The sequence below is a fragment of the Mastomys coucha genome, unplaced genomic scaffold, assembly GCF_008632895.1.
Source record: "Mastomys coucha isolate ucsf_1 unplaced genomic scaffold, UCSF_Mcou_1 pScaffold21, whole genome shotgun sequence".
NCBI classification, from domain to species: Eukaryota; Metazoa; Chordata; class Mammalia; order Rodentia; family Muridae; genus Mastomys; species Mastomys coucha.
In genome coordinates this window covers 121,706,244-121,722,334 of record NW_022196904.1, presented here as the reverse complement: position 1 = coordinate 121,722,334, position 16,091 = coordinate 121,706,244, and the positions used below count along the sequence as shown (strand labels likewise).

Sequence of the window (16,091 nt, the reverse complement as noted above, 5' to 3'; positions counted from 1 at the left end):
AAAAAGAGTTGGGGTCAGTAGGGGAGGAGAGAGAAAGAAAACGGAAGACTTAAAAAAAAAAAGTGGGAACTAGGTGAGAAATGGTTATCCAAACAGAAAACAAAGTATGTGCATTACAGAAGGATCTGTGATTTGCACACATTGTCTCTTGGCCTGACCTCTGGGTTGTCTTTTCCCTGAGTTTCACAAGGCGCATATTCCCTTGGTAGGGGTTGGGGAGGGCTGGGGGGAGGGTTCTGATGCCCTTGGTCTGGGCACTTCCTTCTCCTCGCTTTAAAAGCTCAATCATCTTTACTTTAGGACTGAAGCTGGCTTGAATTTCGGCAAGGCTTTAAAGTCCGCAGGGAATATGGAGGCCACCCCTGGGAGGGGCTGTAAGGTTTGAATGAGAAAAGCTATGAGGAGCTAGCCCCCAAGGACGCTTCTTTAATAACAGATTGGATTAGCAGCTCCCAGCACTTTAGTGAGAAGGAGTCCCCTCCCCTTCCTACTTCTTACCTGCTTAGACAATATTAATTATCAAGACATTGTCTTGGAACCGCATGAGGCAAAGAAGAAAGAAGCGGAGGGGTCCAAGGTGGCTCTGGGCAGAGGGGCTAAAACTTCAAAAATTTGTCTCTGAAATAAATGCTTAAAAAAAGGAATATTACCACGGGTGTGGCTACTGCAGGCTTTCCCTCACTGCTAAGGCCGGCTGCCCTCCCTGGAGACTTGGGGGGCAGATGGAGCCGTTTTAATCGTCTCTTTTCTCTGATCTTAAATTCAAACCACTGGGCATCTTTTAACCTTTTTCTTCTTGTGGCTGGGAAAGGACAGGGGTCAGAAACCCAGAGGGTCAATTTCTGATGTTAATGGTGGAATCTGTAACTGTGAAGTCCTGATGGGCAGCGAAAACGCTACTCCGGGTCACTCAGAGGAGGGCTACTCACCTTTAGCTAAGCCACCTAGCCCTAAGCTTTCAGCCCTCTGGGCTCTGTTAGACCCCTTTTGACCAGGCCCTGCTGGCCTTCTGAGTGGAAAGGAAAGACTCCCCTTCAAGAAGATTTTTCTTTTCTTTTCTTTTCTTTTAACCTACATATTCTAAGCCATCAGGGTGACCTGAAAAGCCCTGGCCCAGTCCAGACTCTTGTCATCAGCAGTGCCACCGCATATCTTTGAACCTCCTTTTCCTTCTCTTTGAAACCCAGACTGTGGTTCCCAGGCCACGCCCACCACACAGAGGGGGATGCTTAGAAAATCAAAAGAGAGTGAGAAAGCCCCAGGGCCTTTATAAACTGTAAATGCACAGAGGCTTTAAAATTTCTAAGTAAATGTGCCCGAAGCCTTTCCTGTGGTTCAGGGATGGGGCTTGAGATGCACCACGCACTATTGCGAAGTAATCAGGCCTGGCCTCTGTGGCATCTCCAGGTCAAAGGCAGATGGCAAGTGCCGCAAGAGAAATAAAGTAAACTTCCGTCAAGTGAATGTGTGTGCAGATGGGGTATAGGAGATGGAAGCGTCCCTCACGCCCTTCAAGAGTCTCAGCAGCATGGGAGGATGTTCACCCAGCATGCCACCGTGACCCCACGAACCGGGAGCGCGCATTGGCGAGCCAGGGTCCCTCTAGTCCGTCCTCCCCCTTCCCCCGCTGCCCAGGATAGTCTGATGGCGGCTGCAAGCGCTCACTGCACGTGGAAGGGGTCTGGCCAGCGCAATTGCCAATCCTCAAGCAGCCCCCCGCTGCTCTCCTCCCGCCCTGCCTCCTTGCCCACCTCTCCAGCTTCACTTGGCCGGGAAATTCCAGTTCGTGGCTGGAGAGCTGCAGCCAAACCACTGCAGACGTTAAGGCTGAGCGCATCCATCCCCGACCCCGCGCGGCTGGCCTTCGGCCCGCGGGAGGCGGGCATGCTGGCATGGCAGGACGACGGGGCCAAGGCGGCCCCCTCTCACCACAAGATCTCCTTCTCGGTCTTGGACATCTTGGATCCGCAGAAATTCACTCGAGCTACCCTCCCGCCGGTGCGTCTCGCTGCTCTGGAAGCCAAGAAAAGTTTAGAGGAGGTGGAAGCAAGGGGAGATGCCTGCTCCGGGAATCCAATCGGGTCACGGGAGACCCCTGGTAAGAATATGAGGCGGTTTTAAGCCTAAGATGGTGTGTGTGTGTGTGTGTGTGTGTGTGTGTGTGTGTGTATGGTGTAGTGGTAGTGGTGGTGGTAGTAGTAGTAATAGTAGTAGTTATAGTAGTAGTAGTAGCCAAAGTCTATTGGTAGCCTGGGAACTAGAGAAGGTGATGCCGTGAGAAGTAAAGCATCCCTACTTGGAAGAGGATAGAGGCAGGGACGTGGCTGAGATTCCAGGACAGGGACGCGCTTCTTTCCTGAACACCTGCTCAGTGGATGAGCACCACAACTCTGACTGCCTCACGTAAAGTACAGTTCAGGCTCACTGATCTAACAGAAATGTATTGTGCTCTCCACGTGCTAGAATCTGGGTAAGGAGCTGGAATAAAGGCATATGAAAATGCCTTCCAAGTATGTAGTGTCATTAACACCACTCTCATTTTATGTATGGGGCAGCCGAGGCTAAGGCTTTCCCCGGATTAGGTGCCTTTTTTTTTTTTTCAACTACTCAGAAGCACCTTCAGAGCCCATGCCTTTTCCTTTCCGGGGACCCAACAGGGGACTGGCAGCCGCTAGGAAGCTTTTGGTGCTCTCTTCTAGACCTTTCCCCCTTACCCATGAAGTTGGACACAAAAGGAAGGGTTCTGGAAAGTTTGTGGCTGGAAGAACTTAAGACAGCAGGATTCATGCTTAGTGGGACGTGGGCATTGGATTGATTATCTGGGGAGACGCCATAGGTCAAGGGACTCAGGTCCCAGGGAAGGCTGTATGCAGCACAGTCCCCTCCTCCTCCTTTCTAAGTTTGGAGGTGATTGTCTGGGGCCCCCAGAAGCCTCTGGTGGCCTGGCTTGGGTCCGGGCCCGCAGGCCTAGATTAATTGTTTGGATGGTCTCTCTGTGGGTCCGCGCTCCCCTCCCCCTAACTCCTTGATCGATATTCTATTACTGGCGCCTGCATATCTCCTGCCCGCAGCTTGCAGGTACTGACTTCAAACCCCCTTTCCCTGTCTGATCCTAATATTGTTCGATTAAAACTTACCTTTAATAGATGACATCTATCGATCAGGCCCCGGACAAATCTGAAACTCTATTAACACGACTGGAGAGAGAAGATGGGAAAGCGGGAATTTCTCTTTTTTGAGGGGGATGGGGGTTTAATAACTTCTTTTTTAATTGCTAGGAGTTGCACACCAACATAGGCTTCTAGGGACTAGGGAGATTCACTAGTAAGCGCACTTGACATTCCCTATCATAATGCACAGCAGACTTTGCTCTTCCCAGCTTGAGAAAGTCACTATACTTTCTTGACACGGGGTGCCACCCAACATGTACTTCTTGTGTGTCTACTTAGTGGCAGATTTGTAAAGGACACTGTACTCCTGAATCTGCTCTCTAAGGTGTGTGAATTCGGAACCGAAGAGGGCAAAGTGGGGAGGGGGGAGGAACTGGGAGTTGGATCAAGAACAAATCTGAGTGCTCTGGGGGAGGACAAGAAGGTTTGGGGGTGCCACTAGGTAGAGTTGTTATGGGTCACCATCCCCTTCTCTTTTAGATTTGGTGGGCCGAGGCGTTGACCCCGCGTCCCCGGTGGAGGGCTCCGAGGCCGAAGAGGAGGAGGAAGCTGAGGATCTGGGGCGCGCGCAGCAGGGGGTCCACGCGGGCTCACCTGAGGCCCGGGCAGTGGCAGTGGGAACGGAGGAGAGCGGCGGGGATGGTCTCCCCGCGTCCCCCGGCTCTCCCGGTTCCCCACGGCCCCGACGCCGGCGAGCGGAGTCCAGCTGCGCCAAGCCACGGCGCGCGCGCACCGCCTTCACCTACGAGCAGCTGGTGGCTCTAGAGAACAAGTTCCGAGCCACGCGCTACCTGTCGGTGTGCGAGCGCCTGAACTTGGCGCTGTCGCTCAGCCTCACGGAGACGCAGGTCAAAATTTGGTTCCAGAACCGCAGGACCAAGTGGAAGAAGCAGAACCCAGGGGCCGACGGGACGGTGCAGGCGGGAGGCGGTGCGCCTCAGCCTGGAACACCCGGCGCGGTAGCGGGGGGCGGTGGCAGTGCCACTGGGAGTAGTCCTGGCCCTCCGGTTCCTGGCGGTCTGCCCTATCAGACTTTCCCCACCTATCCTGCGACCAATGTCCTCTTCCCTGCCGCCTCCTTCCCGCTGACGACCGCCGCCGCCGGGAGTCCCTTCACTCCTTTCCTTGGGCCCTCCTACTTGACCCCTTTCTATACTCCACACCTATGAATCCGGTACTGCTGCTCAGCCAGAATTCACCAGTGATCAATATGGTGACGCGGGTCCCCGCTTCACAGAGGGGCACTGACCACCCCCTCCTGGTGTGCTGGTGTCTGTGTGCCCTTTCCCTCCAGCTGCTGGTGACCCCACCAGAGGGCGAGGAGAAGCCACCTGCTGGACTACAACCACACAAGCCACTGAGGGATCGAGACAGTGTCCAGACCAGACTGTTATAAAAACTTGCAGCTTCTGGACCTCATTCTTCGCTTTCATTTACTTCAAGGGCTCTGTTTTTAAAGTGTCTGGCTCATAAGGGTTCCCAAGGATGGAGACCGGAGGGAGCCAAGATGCCCTGAGGACCAGTTGCTAGCACCAAGGACTCTATCTTTAAAGGTGACAGTACATACAAAGAGGAAGAAACTTTCCTTCCTGGCGGTGCAAGTCACTCTACACAGTACTCCCAAATCCTGGACAAAGCTGGAGCAAGAGGAACCCAGAGCAGATGCAGCTGTTGAGTGGGCTGGTTTCAAGATGCATGACTCAGCATTCCTAGATCTTGATCTTCGTTTGAGATTCAGACTTGAGCCAATTCCTGAAAGTTAACTAAGCAGCTTGTTCTTCAGAAAGCCACGACTTTTTTTTTTTTTTTTTTTTTTTTTTTTTTTTTTTTTTTTTTTTTTTTTTTTTTTTTGGTGCAGACTCCATTTGTGCCCCGAAGTACCTAGACTGACCCGGGGAAGTCAGCTCTGATGCCTCACAGGGTTTGAGAACAGAACAGCTTGGACAGAACCACAGCAGTGCCCTAAATGCACAAAAAGAACGGTAAAGGGAGCGATGACCCAAAAGCTATCCTGAAGTCTGTGTGAGCGTTGTGATGTGCAGTGCTTGGTGCTCATCTGTCTGTCCTGATACCTTCACGGACTTCAAACTGACAAGCTGGAGCAAAAGCAAGCTCCAGCAGCAGGCATTGTAGTCAGGCATTTGACTATATTTCTGGAAGCACAAACATAACATATTTAGATAACCTGAGATTCTTACTTGAAAATAATTCTTGTTCTAAATCGATTCTCCCCCCAACCCCTTCATGATGGGAAAGAAGCAAAAGTTGTAAGGGGCCAGGAAAGAAATACTTGCCAAATGTAAGGAGTTATTGTGGAGGCTTAAACCTTGTCAGGAATGGGTGCAAGGGTGCATATGTTCTAACTGCTGCTTTCTCTGTTAAAACAAAGCAAAGGTACTCTGTAAAGTTCCCCCCATCCCTCCCTCCCATCCCCCCTTCTTGGTTTGAACTACTCACCAGTTTCCTGTGTCATTTAGTCTTGTAGTCACTCACCTCAGAGACCCAGGTAACCCCCATTTTTTGTGCTTCATCCTTATTTTTTTAGTGGTTTGATGGCAGTCAATGCCTAAATGAATAATATATTTCTTACTATTATTTCTTGACAGCCTGTACCATTAAAAATTAAACATGCCGTGTGATGGTGGTGGATGCCTTTAATCCCAGCATTTGGGAAGCAGAGGCAGGTGGATCTTGTGGATTTAAGGCCAGCCTGGTTTACAGAGCTGGTTTTAGGACATCCAGGGCTATACAGAGAAACCTTATCTTGGAAAATACAAAACAAAACAAAACAAAATTAAACCTAATCATCAATAGCTTTAAATTAAACATACATATTAGAATTATGAACATTATAATCTTGAAACAATTCACTCTACTATTATGAGGAATGATAGAAAAATATCCCGCCTTTCCTCCACCTTAAATGAAGCTTTCATGTTCTGGGACTGTAAGATTTCTGAGTATGAATTACATCATTGTATAACTGATACTTAGATTCTTTTTCTTCTATTCTGAAGAACAATTTCTCTGAACTATTGTAACTTCTCAAAGGACAGCTGGTGCCAGATGAGATTAGAAATGAAGTTACTACAGTAGGAAGCATAGTTTTATTCACCATGTATGACTTTAAGCACTCCTTCCATGACTACTTATTCTCAACAACATCCATATCTGTGAACAAAGAACTTCAGATATGCAAAGATCTGAACAAAGAGGTCAAAGGTCTGTACTAAGTGGGAAACTGTACCCTCTCAGGTACCAGAATCACAGGCTTCAGAGGAGGTAGAGGCCCAGCCTTGTGCTGTCATTACAGAGACCCTTCTTCATTCCACACATTGCCAGAGTGATGCCGGAAATGCATGACTTTGGACTTATTACAAGGCCCAATAATCTTCCAACGGACTCCTTAGACTTGTTTCTATTGATGTGCTGGCCTAATAAATTCTTTTTCTAATAAATTTTGATTAATTATTTCATATTATTAACAAAACTTTTTAACAATTTTATAATCATCAGAGAATATGTGGTGTGTGTGTGTGTGTGTGTGTGTGTGTGTGTGTGTGTGCTTGTGCGAGCACGCTCTACTTCTACCAGCTAATACTTGCAGCTAATGAAAAAAATACTTCTTTATAGAACCACATTGGATGTACTTTTGTAAGTAACTTTTATAGACACATTCATGGCTGTTCTAGCAAAAGTAATGAATCTTTGAAAATGCTTAATTTCTGGTCTATTTTCTAAATTAATATCTGCCCATCAGGTTTCTAGGACATTAGTGTCCCAGCTTTACTTCACAAATCCCTAAATACTCCGCTCCCAACCCCCAAGCCTGATAGATACCTAATCATTCACTGGCCATAGATTTCTACAGATAAAAGTGACAGTTTTTGGTTCTTCCTAGAAGCCATGTAACCAGGGAGCCTTTGTAAAGAGAGCAAGTAAGGAGCACTTCTTATGTTAAGAGAATCCCAGAATCCCTGTCCCCCCACTTTTTTTTTCTTTTTCATTTTGTAGGAAGGGGATGAAAGTCTCACTAAGGGAGATTTGCCTGTCAAGGAGCTCTCTGTGTAAACTAAGCTAGCCTAGGATCTGAACCCTCAGAATCACAGTGATTCTCAGTCTGCATGTCTGAGATTTTTAAAAATATCATCAACCAGGCTTGGTAGTATACATCTCTAATTCTAGCACTCGGGAGGCTGAAGTAGGAGGATCACTATGAATTCAAGTTTACGCTGGGCTGTTTCAGGCCATCTTATGCTACAGAGTTAGACCTATCCCCCAAACAAACAGGAAAATCCATCTCTCAGTTCCCTAGCGTTCACTACTGTTGGGAGAGTAACATCAGAATTTCAGTAAGTGCTGGATACACTTAAGAGAGGACACTGACAGTACACACTCTGTTACGCAGATTCAATAAGAACCGTAGCTCCTCAGAACTAAGGAAAGCTTGTAGGTGCCAAAGGTAGGCAGCCAAGAAGACATAAGTTCCCTCAGGCTCAGGTGGGAAAGCATAATTTAAATGGTGGCCTCTGACCCCAGGATTTTTTTTTTCTTTTTTTGGTTTTTTGAGACAGGGTTTCTCTGTATAACCCTGGCTGTCCTGGAACTCACTCTATAGACCAGGCTGGCCTCAAATCCAGAAATTTGCCTGCCTCTGCCTCCCAAGTGCTAGGATCAAAGGTGTGCGCCACCACTGTCTGGCTCTGACCCAGGATTTAAGGCAACCTGGTCCTCCATGGAAACATGACTTTGACAGATTGGTGTCTGTGCCTCTGTTTCTTCAGAATAATGTCTCTCACAGAAGGTAATCTTGGACATTCCTATGGGAAGCACTTAGCTTAGTACTTGGTAAAATGATGTTATTCTAGCTGAAATAGACTTAAGAATTTTTAGACCTAGGGGAAAGGATGTGGCTCAGTTGTTAGAGAGGTTGCCTAGTATGTGAGGCTGAGAGGTATAACACTGATATACCTAATTCCCACCTTTTGTTTACAGAATATTTGCTTATTTATTTTGTATAATGAACATCCAGGAAAAATGAATATAGAAGATGTGTAAACACAGGAGTTGTTGAAAAAAGACTTATTTTTATTTTATGTGAATGATGGTTTGTCTGAATGGATGTCTCTGAACCACATGTGAGCAGTGCCCATCGAGGCCAGAAAAGGGCCTCAGAACCCCCAGAACTGGGGTTTTAGACAGCTGTGAGCTGCCAAGTGCTGGAAATCTAATCCAGTTCCTCTGGAAGAGCATAAAGTACTCTTGACAATTGGACCATTTCAACAGGCCACTACCTCTTCATCTTCTTCATCAACAGAGTCTCATGTAGCCTATGCTGGCCTTGAACAAGCTATGCATGCAGGGATGACTCTGAACCTCTTTTAATTATAAGTGAGACCCACACAGTTACTATTCTATTTCAGTGTGTTACAGCTTGCTTCTTTTTGCTCAATATTTTTACTGTCCTCCAAATTGCTTTGGGTAGCTATAGATGTTTTGTGTTTGTAACTGTTGGTGATTTTCATAGATTGAATGCTTCAACTATTCTACCATTACTAGGAAACTGCAAGCTTTCTAATTTGAGGCTTGTCATGATAGACACTGCCCTGGACTTGTCCTTTGATACATGTAATATCATGTTCCCTGTGGTAATACATCTAAAGATAGAATGCCTGGGTATCTATATGCACAGTCTAGATTTAGTAGAAATCACCAGTCTTCCTGTATGGGTGAAACAAATTTCATTTCTTCCTGCAGTGACTGAGCACTTATGTGTTCATGAGAGACCCATTGCTTTGTTTTTGTTAGTCCTGGATATTGACTGAGAGTCTCATGTGTGCTAGACCAGTGCTCTGTAGCCCAACCTGAAAGGATGACATAAACCCCATTTGTATCCATTTAAGGACCAGGCTTGATTTCCAAAAGAAGGCCATTAAGGCACCAGGAACAGACCTCAAGTCCCAGGAACTAGACCATTTAGGCACTGGCTCCAGGCACAGACCATAAAATTCAGAAACAAGGTCATAAAACCTCCTCCCAAAGAAAAGCCTGGGGATAACCACAAGAATGGGGAAATATCTTATCTCAGGATGGGCCATCTGTGCTGGGTAGCCCTATCATCCTTTGGTTAAACGTTCATGAGTAGGAATGCAGAGCACTGACCACCTGTGATGCCCCCCCCCCCCCAGCACTCACCAATGAAATTTTAGATTACCTAGTCCTTCTAGAGATTTCCCCGGGTTCTCTATAAGAAGGCCTGGGCACCTTTGTCTGTGGTTGCCATTCAAAGAATGATTGACCCTTGAATGCTGGTTGTTTATGCAGAATAAATGCTCTGTCTTTATGTACTATCTGAGTCTGGGGGTCTCTCCTTCAGCAATTTTTGGACCCTTACATTCATTTTTAACATTTTGGATTGCCTTTTTTTTTTTTTTTCATTCTACTGATTCTGTAAGGTAAGGACAAGTGTCTTGTTTGGTTTTAATTTTCATCTCCTGGAGAGAAAAAATTGCTGACACAAATGCCTTTGGGCCATTTGTGTATCTGCTTTGGTGATGTGCCTGGTCAAGTCTTTAACTGGGTAGTCCCTCCCCAACTTATTAGTAAAATAAACTGAGTCTCTGACAGAGGTGACATTTAAAATTGCATGGCTAGCAGAAAAAGATCAGAGGTGGGTCTGACGACTCTAGGGTGGTTAAGTATGTGTGGGCTGCCAATCCTATGAAGTATTGGATTACAGGGCTGGGAATAGAGCCCTGTAGAGAGCCTGCCTAGCATGCATGGGAGCCTTAGGTTCAATACCCAGTACAGGAAAACAAATTGTGGTTAAAATATCTGTAAATAATTTGAGAGCTGTGTGTTCTTCTGAAGCTAAGGTAAAGTGTCTGTATGGAATGAAAGGGTACATCCTTGCTTTCCCTGGCCTATGTGAAGGCCTAGGTTGTCTTTGTAAGGAGCTGACAATCTCAGTCTGTGCTCTGTACCATTTCCTACCATCAATGTGTGAGGGGGCTGATTCTTCTCATGCAGGCAACACTTGTTATTCTCCCTTTAACTTGTAGTTTTCCTTTGTCTTTCTAGATCTGTAATTTGGATCTTGAATGTCTCCCATAGGCCATATATTAAAGGTTTAGTACCAGCTTGAGATGCTATTAGGAAACGGGAGGGCATTCGGGGAATAGGGTCCTGTGGGAGAAAGTTAGGGATCTATGATAACAACGATGATGATGACAATGATGATGATGATGATGATGATGATGATGATGATGATGATGATGTTTTTCTAGACAGAGTTTCACTTTTTAGGTTAGGCTGGCTTCAGACTCAGAGATCTGCCTGCCTTTGCCCCCCAAGTGCTGGAATTAAAGGTGTGTACCACCATGCCTGGCTAGAAGTTGGGTTTTTTAGGTTTACTCTGGTTCCTCCCTTCTTGCTCTTGGCTCCTATAAGATAAATTGGCTTCCTTTGTTACAGCTTCTAGCCATGGTGTAGCCACAGGCCCATAGTAATTAAAAAAAAAGGTTAACTAACCAAGGGTTGGGGCTGCCACAATGCCCAAAAGCTCCCTTACCTAAATACCTTAGGTATTGTTAGAGTAACCAGAAAGGAAAGTAATCTAATTGATGACTAAGGCTTCCAGACCTTTAAAAAGGTTATTACGTTCACTAGACATGGTGTCCCAGGTCTTCAATCTCAGCTCTCAGGAGACAAAGGCAGGTGAATCTCTGTGAATCGGGAGACCAGCCTGATCTACATAGTGAGTTTTAGGACAACCATAGCTCTGGAGAAAGACCCTGTCTCAAAAAATAAACAAACATTTTGTTCATTCATTTGTGTATGACTTCCACACCTGCTTGGAAGGAGGGGCTGTGGCATTCATATGGCGATCAGAGGACCACCTTTGGAAGAAGGTTTCTTCTTTCTACCACATAGGTCTAAGAGATTAAACTCAGGTCATCAGACGTGGTGGCAAGCACCTCCCCCCATGGAAGCCATCACATTGGCCCAACTTCAAGATCTTTTTAAGTGCTTGTTGGCCTTTTGTTGATCTTCTTTGGAGAAATGTTCAAGACCTTTAGTCATTTTTTAATTGGGTAGCCTGTTTTTTTTTGTTGTCAAGGTGTGTGTCTGTCTGCTGCAGTCTTTGTTTTGTTTCGTTTTCCGGTGTGGAATCAGGGCCTTGCCCAGACTAGGCAAATACTCTATCACACTAAGCTGCATCCCCAGCCCTTGCTTTTTTTAATACAGGATCTTCAAGTCCAGGCTGGCCTTGGTCTCCGGATTCCTCCTCCTTGGCTTGTGAGCACTAGGATTAGAGGGATGTCCTATATCAGTCCTGGCTTGTTTTAAGTGTCCAGAGCTCTTTTAAAATGTTTATTCATTTTTATTTTATGTGTTTTCCCGGATGCATATATGTCTATCGGATGCAGGAAGAACCCTGGAGGCCAGAAGAGGGCAAGAGAATTGCTGGGAACCCAACCCAGGTCCTGGAGAGCAGTAGTAAGTGGTCTTAACGGCTGAGCCACGGCTTCAGCTCCTGGCTTAGGAACTCTTCTACCTCTACAAGACTTTACTAAAAGTATCATACTGGGTTAGAACCAGACAGGACAGCTAAAAGATCTCTTCTTTGTCCCTAGCTCCCTTCTTTTCTTTCTCTCTCTCTTTCCTTTAAGATATCTTTCTAAATTCAAACTACTGGTATCCTTCCTCCCACCTCCTTTAGTAAAATAGATGCACAGTACACATAGCCCTCCTCCTGTCCTTTGTACAATATTACTTGCGCTCCTATTGTGTGCTAGGTGCCTCTCTTAGCTCTGGGAATTCAATGGGAAGACTTTGCCTTGACAGTGGAGGAGATGAGGTATGGGAAGGTCACAGCCAGGTGAGTAGCTGTGCTAGAACGAGTAGCAAAGGTCATGACTTCCGTGTCAGCTGTCTCTGTACAGGGAAGCAGTGTCTTTAACACTAATGACATTTGGACATCAGGATAGAAACAATGCCGTGAATCCCTCCTTTGCCAGGTTTGTTCTCTATATTTCTGGCTTGTGTGTGCAAAAACCATGCCAGGTATTTAAGACTCCCAGAGCATAGCAAAAACAGTCCGAGCACGTGACATTGCCAACCAGAGGTCCTGTGTTTTTGATGGAGTCATTTCTTCCTTTCATCAAACCATTAGCTTCTGTTATGGATTTCTGGTTTTGTAAATTATGTTCAAGTCGAACGACGTGCAGTGATTTAGAGGAAACTCTGTCTTGGGCCAGTGACATGGCTCTGTGGGTAAAGGCACTTACTTGTTGTACCCACGGGATGGGAAGAGAGAACTGATTCCTACAAGTTTTCCTCTGACCTCTCTACCTGTGACCCTGTGACACCTGCTCTCCCCGACTGAGAATAAACAAACAAACAGATAAATGTAAAGAAATTTGCCTTTTGTTTTTGTTTTTTGTTTTTTGTTTTTTGAGACAGGATTTCTCTGTATAGCCCTGGCTGTCCTGGAACTCACTCTGCAGACCAGGCTGGCCTCGAACTCAGGAATCCACCTGTCTCTGCCTCCCAAGTGCTGGGACTAAAGGCGTGCGCCACCACTGCCCAGCTTGTCTTCTTGGTAGTAAGAGTCATAAGTTCATGTAGTTGGAACCTGTGGCTGATTTTGAAACTCTTTGTTTTTTTGTTTCTTTGTTTTGTTTTGTTTTGCTTTTTCAAATGCTGGGATTAAAGGCACCACCACTGCCCAGCTTGAAACTCTTTTATTAAAATGATTTTTTTTTTTATTTCATGGGTATGAATATTCTGCCTCCTGTATTATGAACATCATGTGCATACCCAGAGCCCACGGAGGCCAACGGTATCATTTCCTCTGGAACTGAGTTATGGGTAGTCGTGAACTGCCATGTGGGTGCTGGAAACCAAATCTGGGCTCTCAGCGAGAGCAGCATCTGTTCTTAACTGTTGAACCACCTTCCTAGCTCCTCATTTTGAAACTCTTTTTACCTCCACAAGATTTTTTAAAAGAGTTATTATTTTTAGTCTACATGTATGTTTTGTCTGTATGCATGTATGTGTACCATGTGCTTGCCTGTTTGAGCTCCTGGAACTGGAGTTACAGATGGTTGTGAGCTATCATGTGGGTGCTGGGAATTGAACCCAATCCTTCGCAAGAGCATTGTGCTCTCAACATCTGAGCTATCTCTTGTTGTACCATTTCTGATCATACCGTGAAGCCCAAGACAGTTGTGGTATGGCTCCGTCCTAGCTCTGGATATTTGCAGGATATGTATTGCAGGATACTTGATCACACTGTGATATTGTGTACTAGGAAACTCTGTTTCTAGGTGTGATGTGGCTCTGCCCTAGCACACACATTTTTTTTTAAATTAATATTTATTTTTTACACTCCATATTTTATCCCCCCCACTCCCATCCACCCTCCCACTGTTCCACACCCCATACCTCCTCCCTGCCCACCCTGTCTCCATGTGGATGTCCCCACCCCCCACCCCACCTGACCTCTCAACTCCCTGGGGCCTTCAGTCTCTTGAGGGTTAGGTGCATCATCTCTGAATGAACACAGACCTGGCAGTCCTCTCTGTATGTGTGTGTGTGTGGGGGGGGGGCTTATATCAGCTGGTGTATCTACCTGTTTGGTGGTCCAGTGTTTGAGAGATCCTGAGGGTCCAGATTAATTGAGACTGCTGGTCTTCCCATAGGATCACCCTTCTCTTCAGCTTTTCAGCCTTCCCTAATTCAACAACAGGGGTTAGCTGCTGCTGTCCACTGGTTGGGTGCAAATATCTGCATCTGTCTCTTTCAGCTGCTTGTTGGGTCTTCTGGAGTACGGTCATGCTAGATCTCTTTTTGTGAGCACTTCATAGCCTCAGTAATAGTGTCATGCCTTGGGACCTCCCCTTGAGCTGGATCTCATATTGGGCCTGTTGCTGAATCTTCTTTTCCTCAGGCTCCTCTCCATTTCCATCCTTGTAATTCTTTCAGACAGGAACAATTATGAGTCAGAGTTGTGACTGTGGGATGGACACACTCTCCCTCATTTGATGCCCTGTCTTCCTGCTGGGGGTGTGCTCTACAGGATCTCTCTCCCTACTGTCAGGCATTTTATCTAAGGTTCTTCCCTTTGAGTCCTGAGAGTCTCTCACCTCCCAGGTCTCTGGCCTAGCATATACCTTTAATCTAAGAGCTTTCTGTTTATTGTAAACAGGATTAAATAAAGTCAACCTTAGGTCAAGAGATGGAGCAAGTAATCAGTTGACAAGGAGTGAACATAGGCAAAACCCATAGAGTGTAAGAGGGAGTCAGGAGGACAGACAGAGAGATGCACAGGAAGTAGAAAGGAGGGACAATCAGTTGGAAGGGTTTTTAAGACAGTGTGAAGAACTGGCTTTTCCTTTTGGGACATCAGTTGAGGAGCAAGGTCAGCATGGTGCTTTCTCTGCCTCTCTGAGCTAGCAGGCTTTAACCCTTAGCATTTGGGTCCTGAGTCTTCATTTGGAAAAATCAAAATTGGGATTTGGTTTTTAAAAACAACAATCTTGGGCTGGAGAGATGGCTCAGTGGTTAAGAGCACTGACTGTTCTTCTGAAGGTCCTGAGTTCAAATCCCAGCAACCACATGGTAGCTCACAACCATCCGTAAAGAGATCTGATACCCTCTTCTGGTGTGTCTGCAGATAGCTACAGCGTACTTATATATAATAAATAAATCTTAAAAAAATAAAAAATATTAAAAAATAAAAACAACAATCTCTATAGTTCCCAAAAGATTTTTTTAAAATACCATTCTGATTAGAATCCCATGACAGGACACCTAAAGGATGCTTTCTTTCTCTCTACCTCTCATTCTCTTTTTCTTTTTATGCACGTGTGTGTGCTCATGAATATGTATATGTGCATGTGTAAATGCTTGTGAATATGTATGTGTGCATATGTAAGTGCATAACCAACTAGAGAGCAGCCTTGGGTGTCATCCCAGGAACACTGTCCGACTTCCATGTAGGCGGGCTCTCTCATTCACCTGGATTCCAGCAGCTGGGTTAGACTGGCTGATGAGTGAGTCACAGGGATCCTCCTGGTTCATCTTCCCAGTGTTGGCAAGACAAACATGGACTGTCTCGCCTAAAATTTTTAAAATTATGTTTATTTCTCTTTCAATTAAAATAAGATTATTAAATAGTAGCAGGATGTCTAACACTTTCTTCCTGTGTGTCCCTATCTCAGTTTAAACTTCTTCCCTGGCAGGCAGGCTAATCTCTGACACTTTGCTACAGGGACTCCAACTCTGTGGCAAGTGAGATCTCACCACCTCTTCTAGCACCTATGTGGGCGGCCTTGGATAGTGACAGTCTCCTTACTCCACCAGAGATAACGTTTACGTTTCATTGTCCTCATGAATTCATCCATGCGTTTGGCCAACCTTTCGCCTATCCTAAACCAGCGTATGTTGATATTCAGTCAGTTACTGTTAGCCTTCATTTATTGGTTTGTCTAGTTTTGTTGGCTTTGTTCTTTAAGAGTCACAGATGCCCATCTATTTTCCACTTTTTTTTTTTTTAAAGAAATCTTGAAGGTAAACCTTACTGGATTCAAAAATCATTTGAGGGCCAGTGAGATAGCTCAGCATGTTAAGGGCATGCTGTGCAACCCTGATGACCTGAGTTGCTTTACTGTAATGCATGTAAGGGTGGAAGGAGAGAACTGACTCCACAAAGCTGTCTGATCTCTACATACATGCCATGTCATACACCAGGCAGGCATACACACACTACACACACAGAGACATCACAAAAACACACACTACACACATACACACACATATGCATATGTACACACACACCACACACACTCACACCACATATGCAAACATACACACACACACAAACATGCACACACCCGCCCTCTCCCTCTCCCCTCC

General features: G+C 45.8%; 1 protein-coding gene across 2 annotated transcripts; it reads left to right on the top strand.

Moving 5' to 3' along the window:
- Positions 1–1,781: 1,781 nt before the first annotated feature.
- On the top strand, positions 1,782–4,815 carry Nkx1-2 (NK1 homeobox 2). Of its 2 annotated transcripts, none has more exons than XM_031384640.1 (2): positions 1,782–2,046; positions 3,692–4,815. In XM_031384640.1, the coding sequence occupies exons 1-2, from the start codon at positions 1,885–1,887 to the stop codon at positions 4,337–4,339; spliced, it is 810 nt and encodes a 269-aa protein (XP_031240500.1). In that variant the 5' UTR covers positions 1,782–1,884; the 3' UTR covers positions 4,340–4,815. The 2 variants fall into 2 exon arrangements, with proteins under 2 accessions (XP_031240500.1, XP_031240499.1); XM_031384639.1 differs by having other exon boundaries at positions 1,782–2,098; positions 3,651–4,815.
- The last annotated feature ends 11,276 nt before the right edge of the window (positions 4,816–16,091 follow it).

Excerpts from the sequence above, each read along its gene's own strand:
- Nkx1-2 (XM_031384639.1), top strand. The coding sequence starts at position 1,885 with ATGCTGGCATGGCAGGACGACGGGGCCAAGGCGGCCCCCTCTCACCAC. Across the intron at positions 2,099-3,650 it reads CGGGTCACGGGAGACCCCTG|ATTTGGTGGGCCGAGGCGTT; the intron begins GTAAGAATATGA and ends CTTCTCTTTTAG.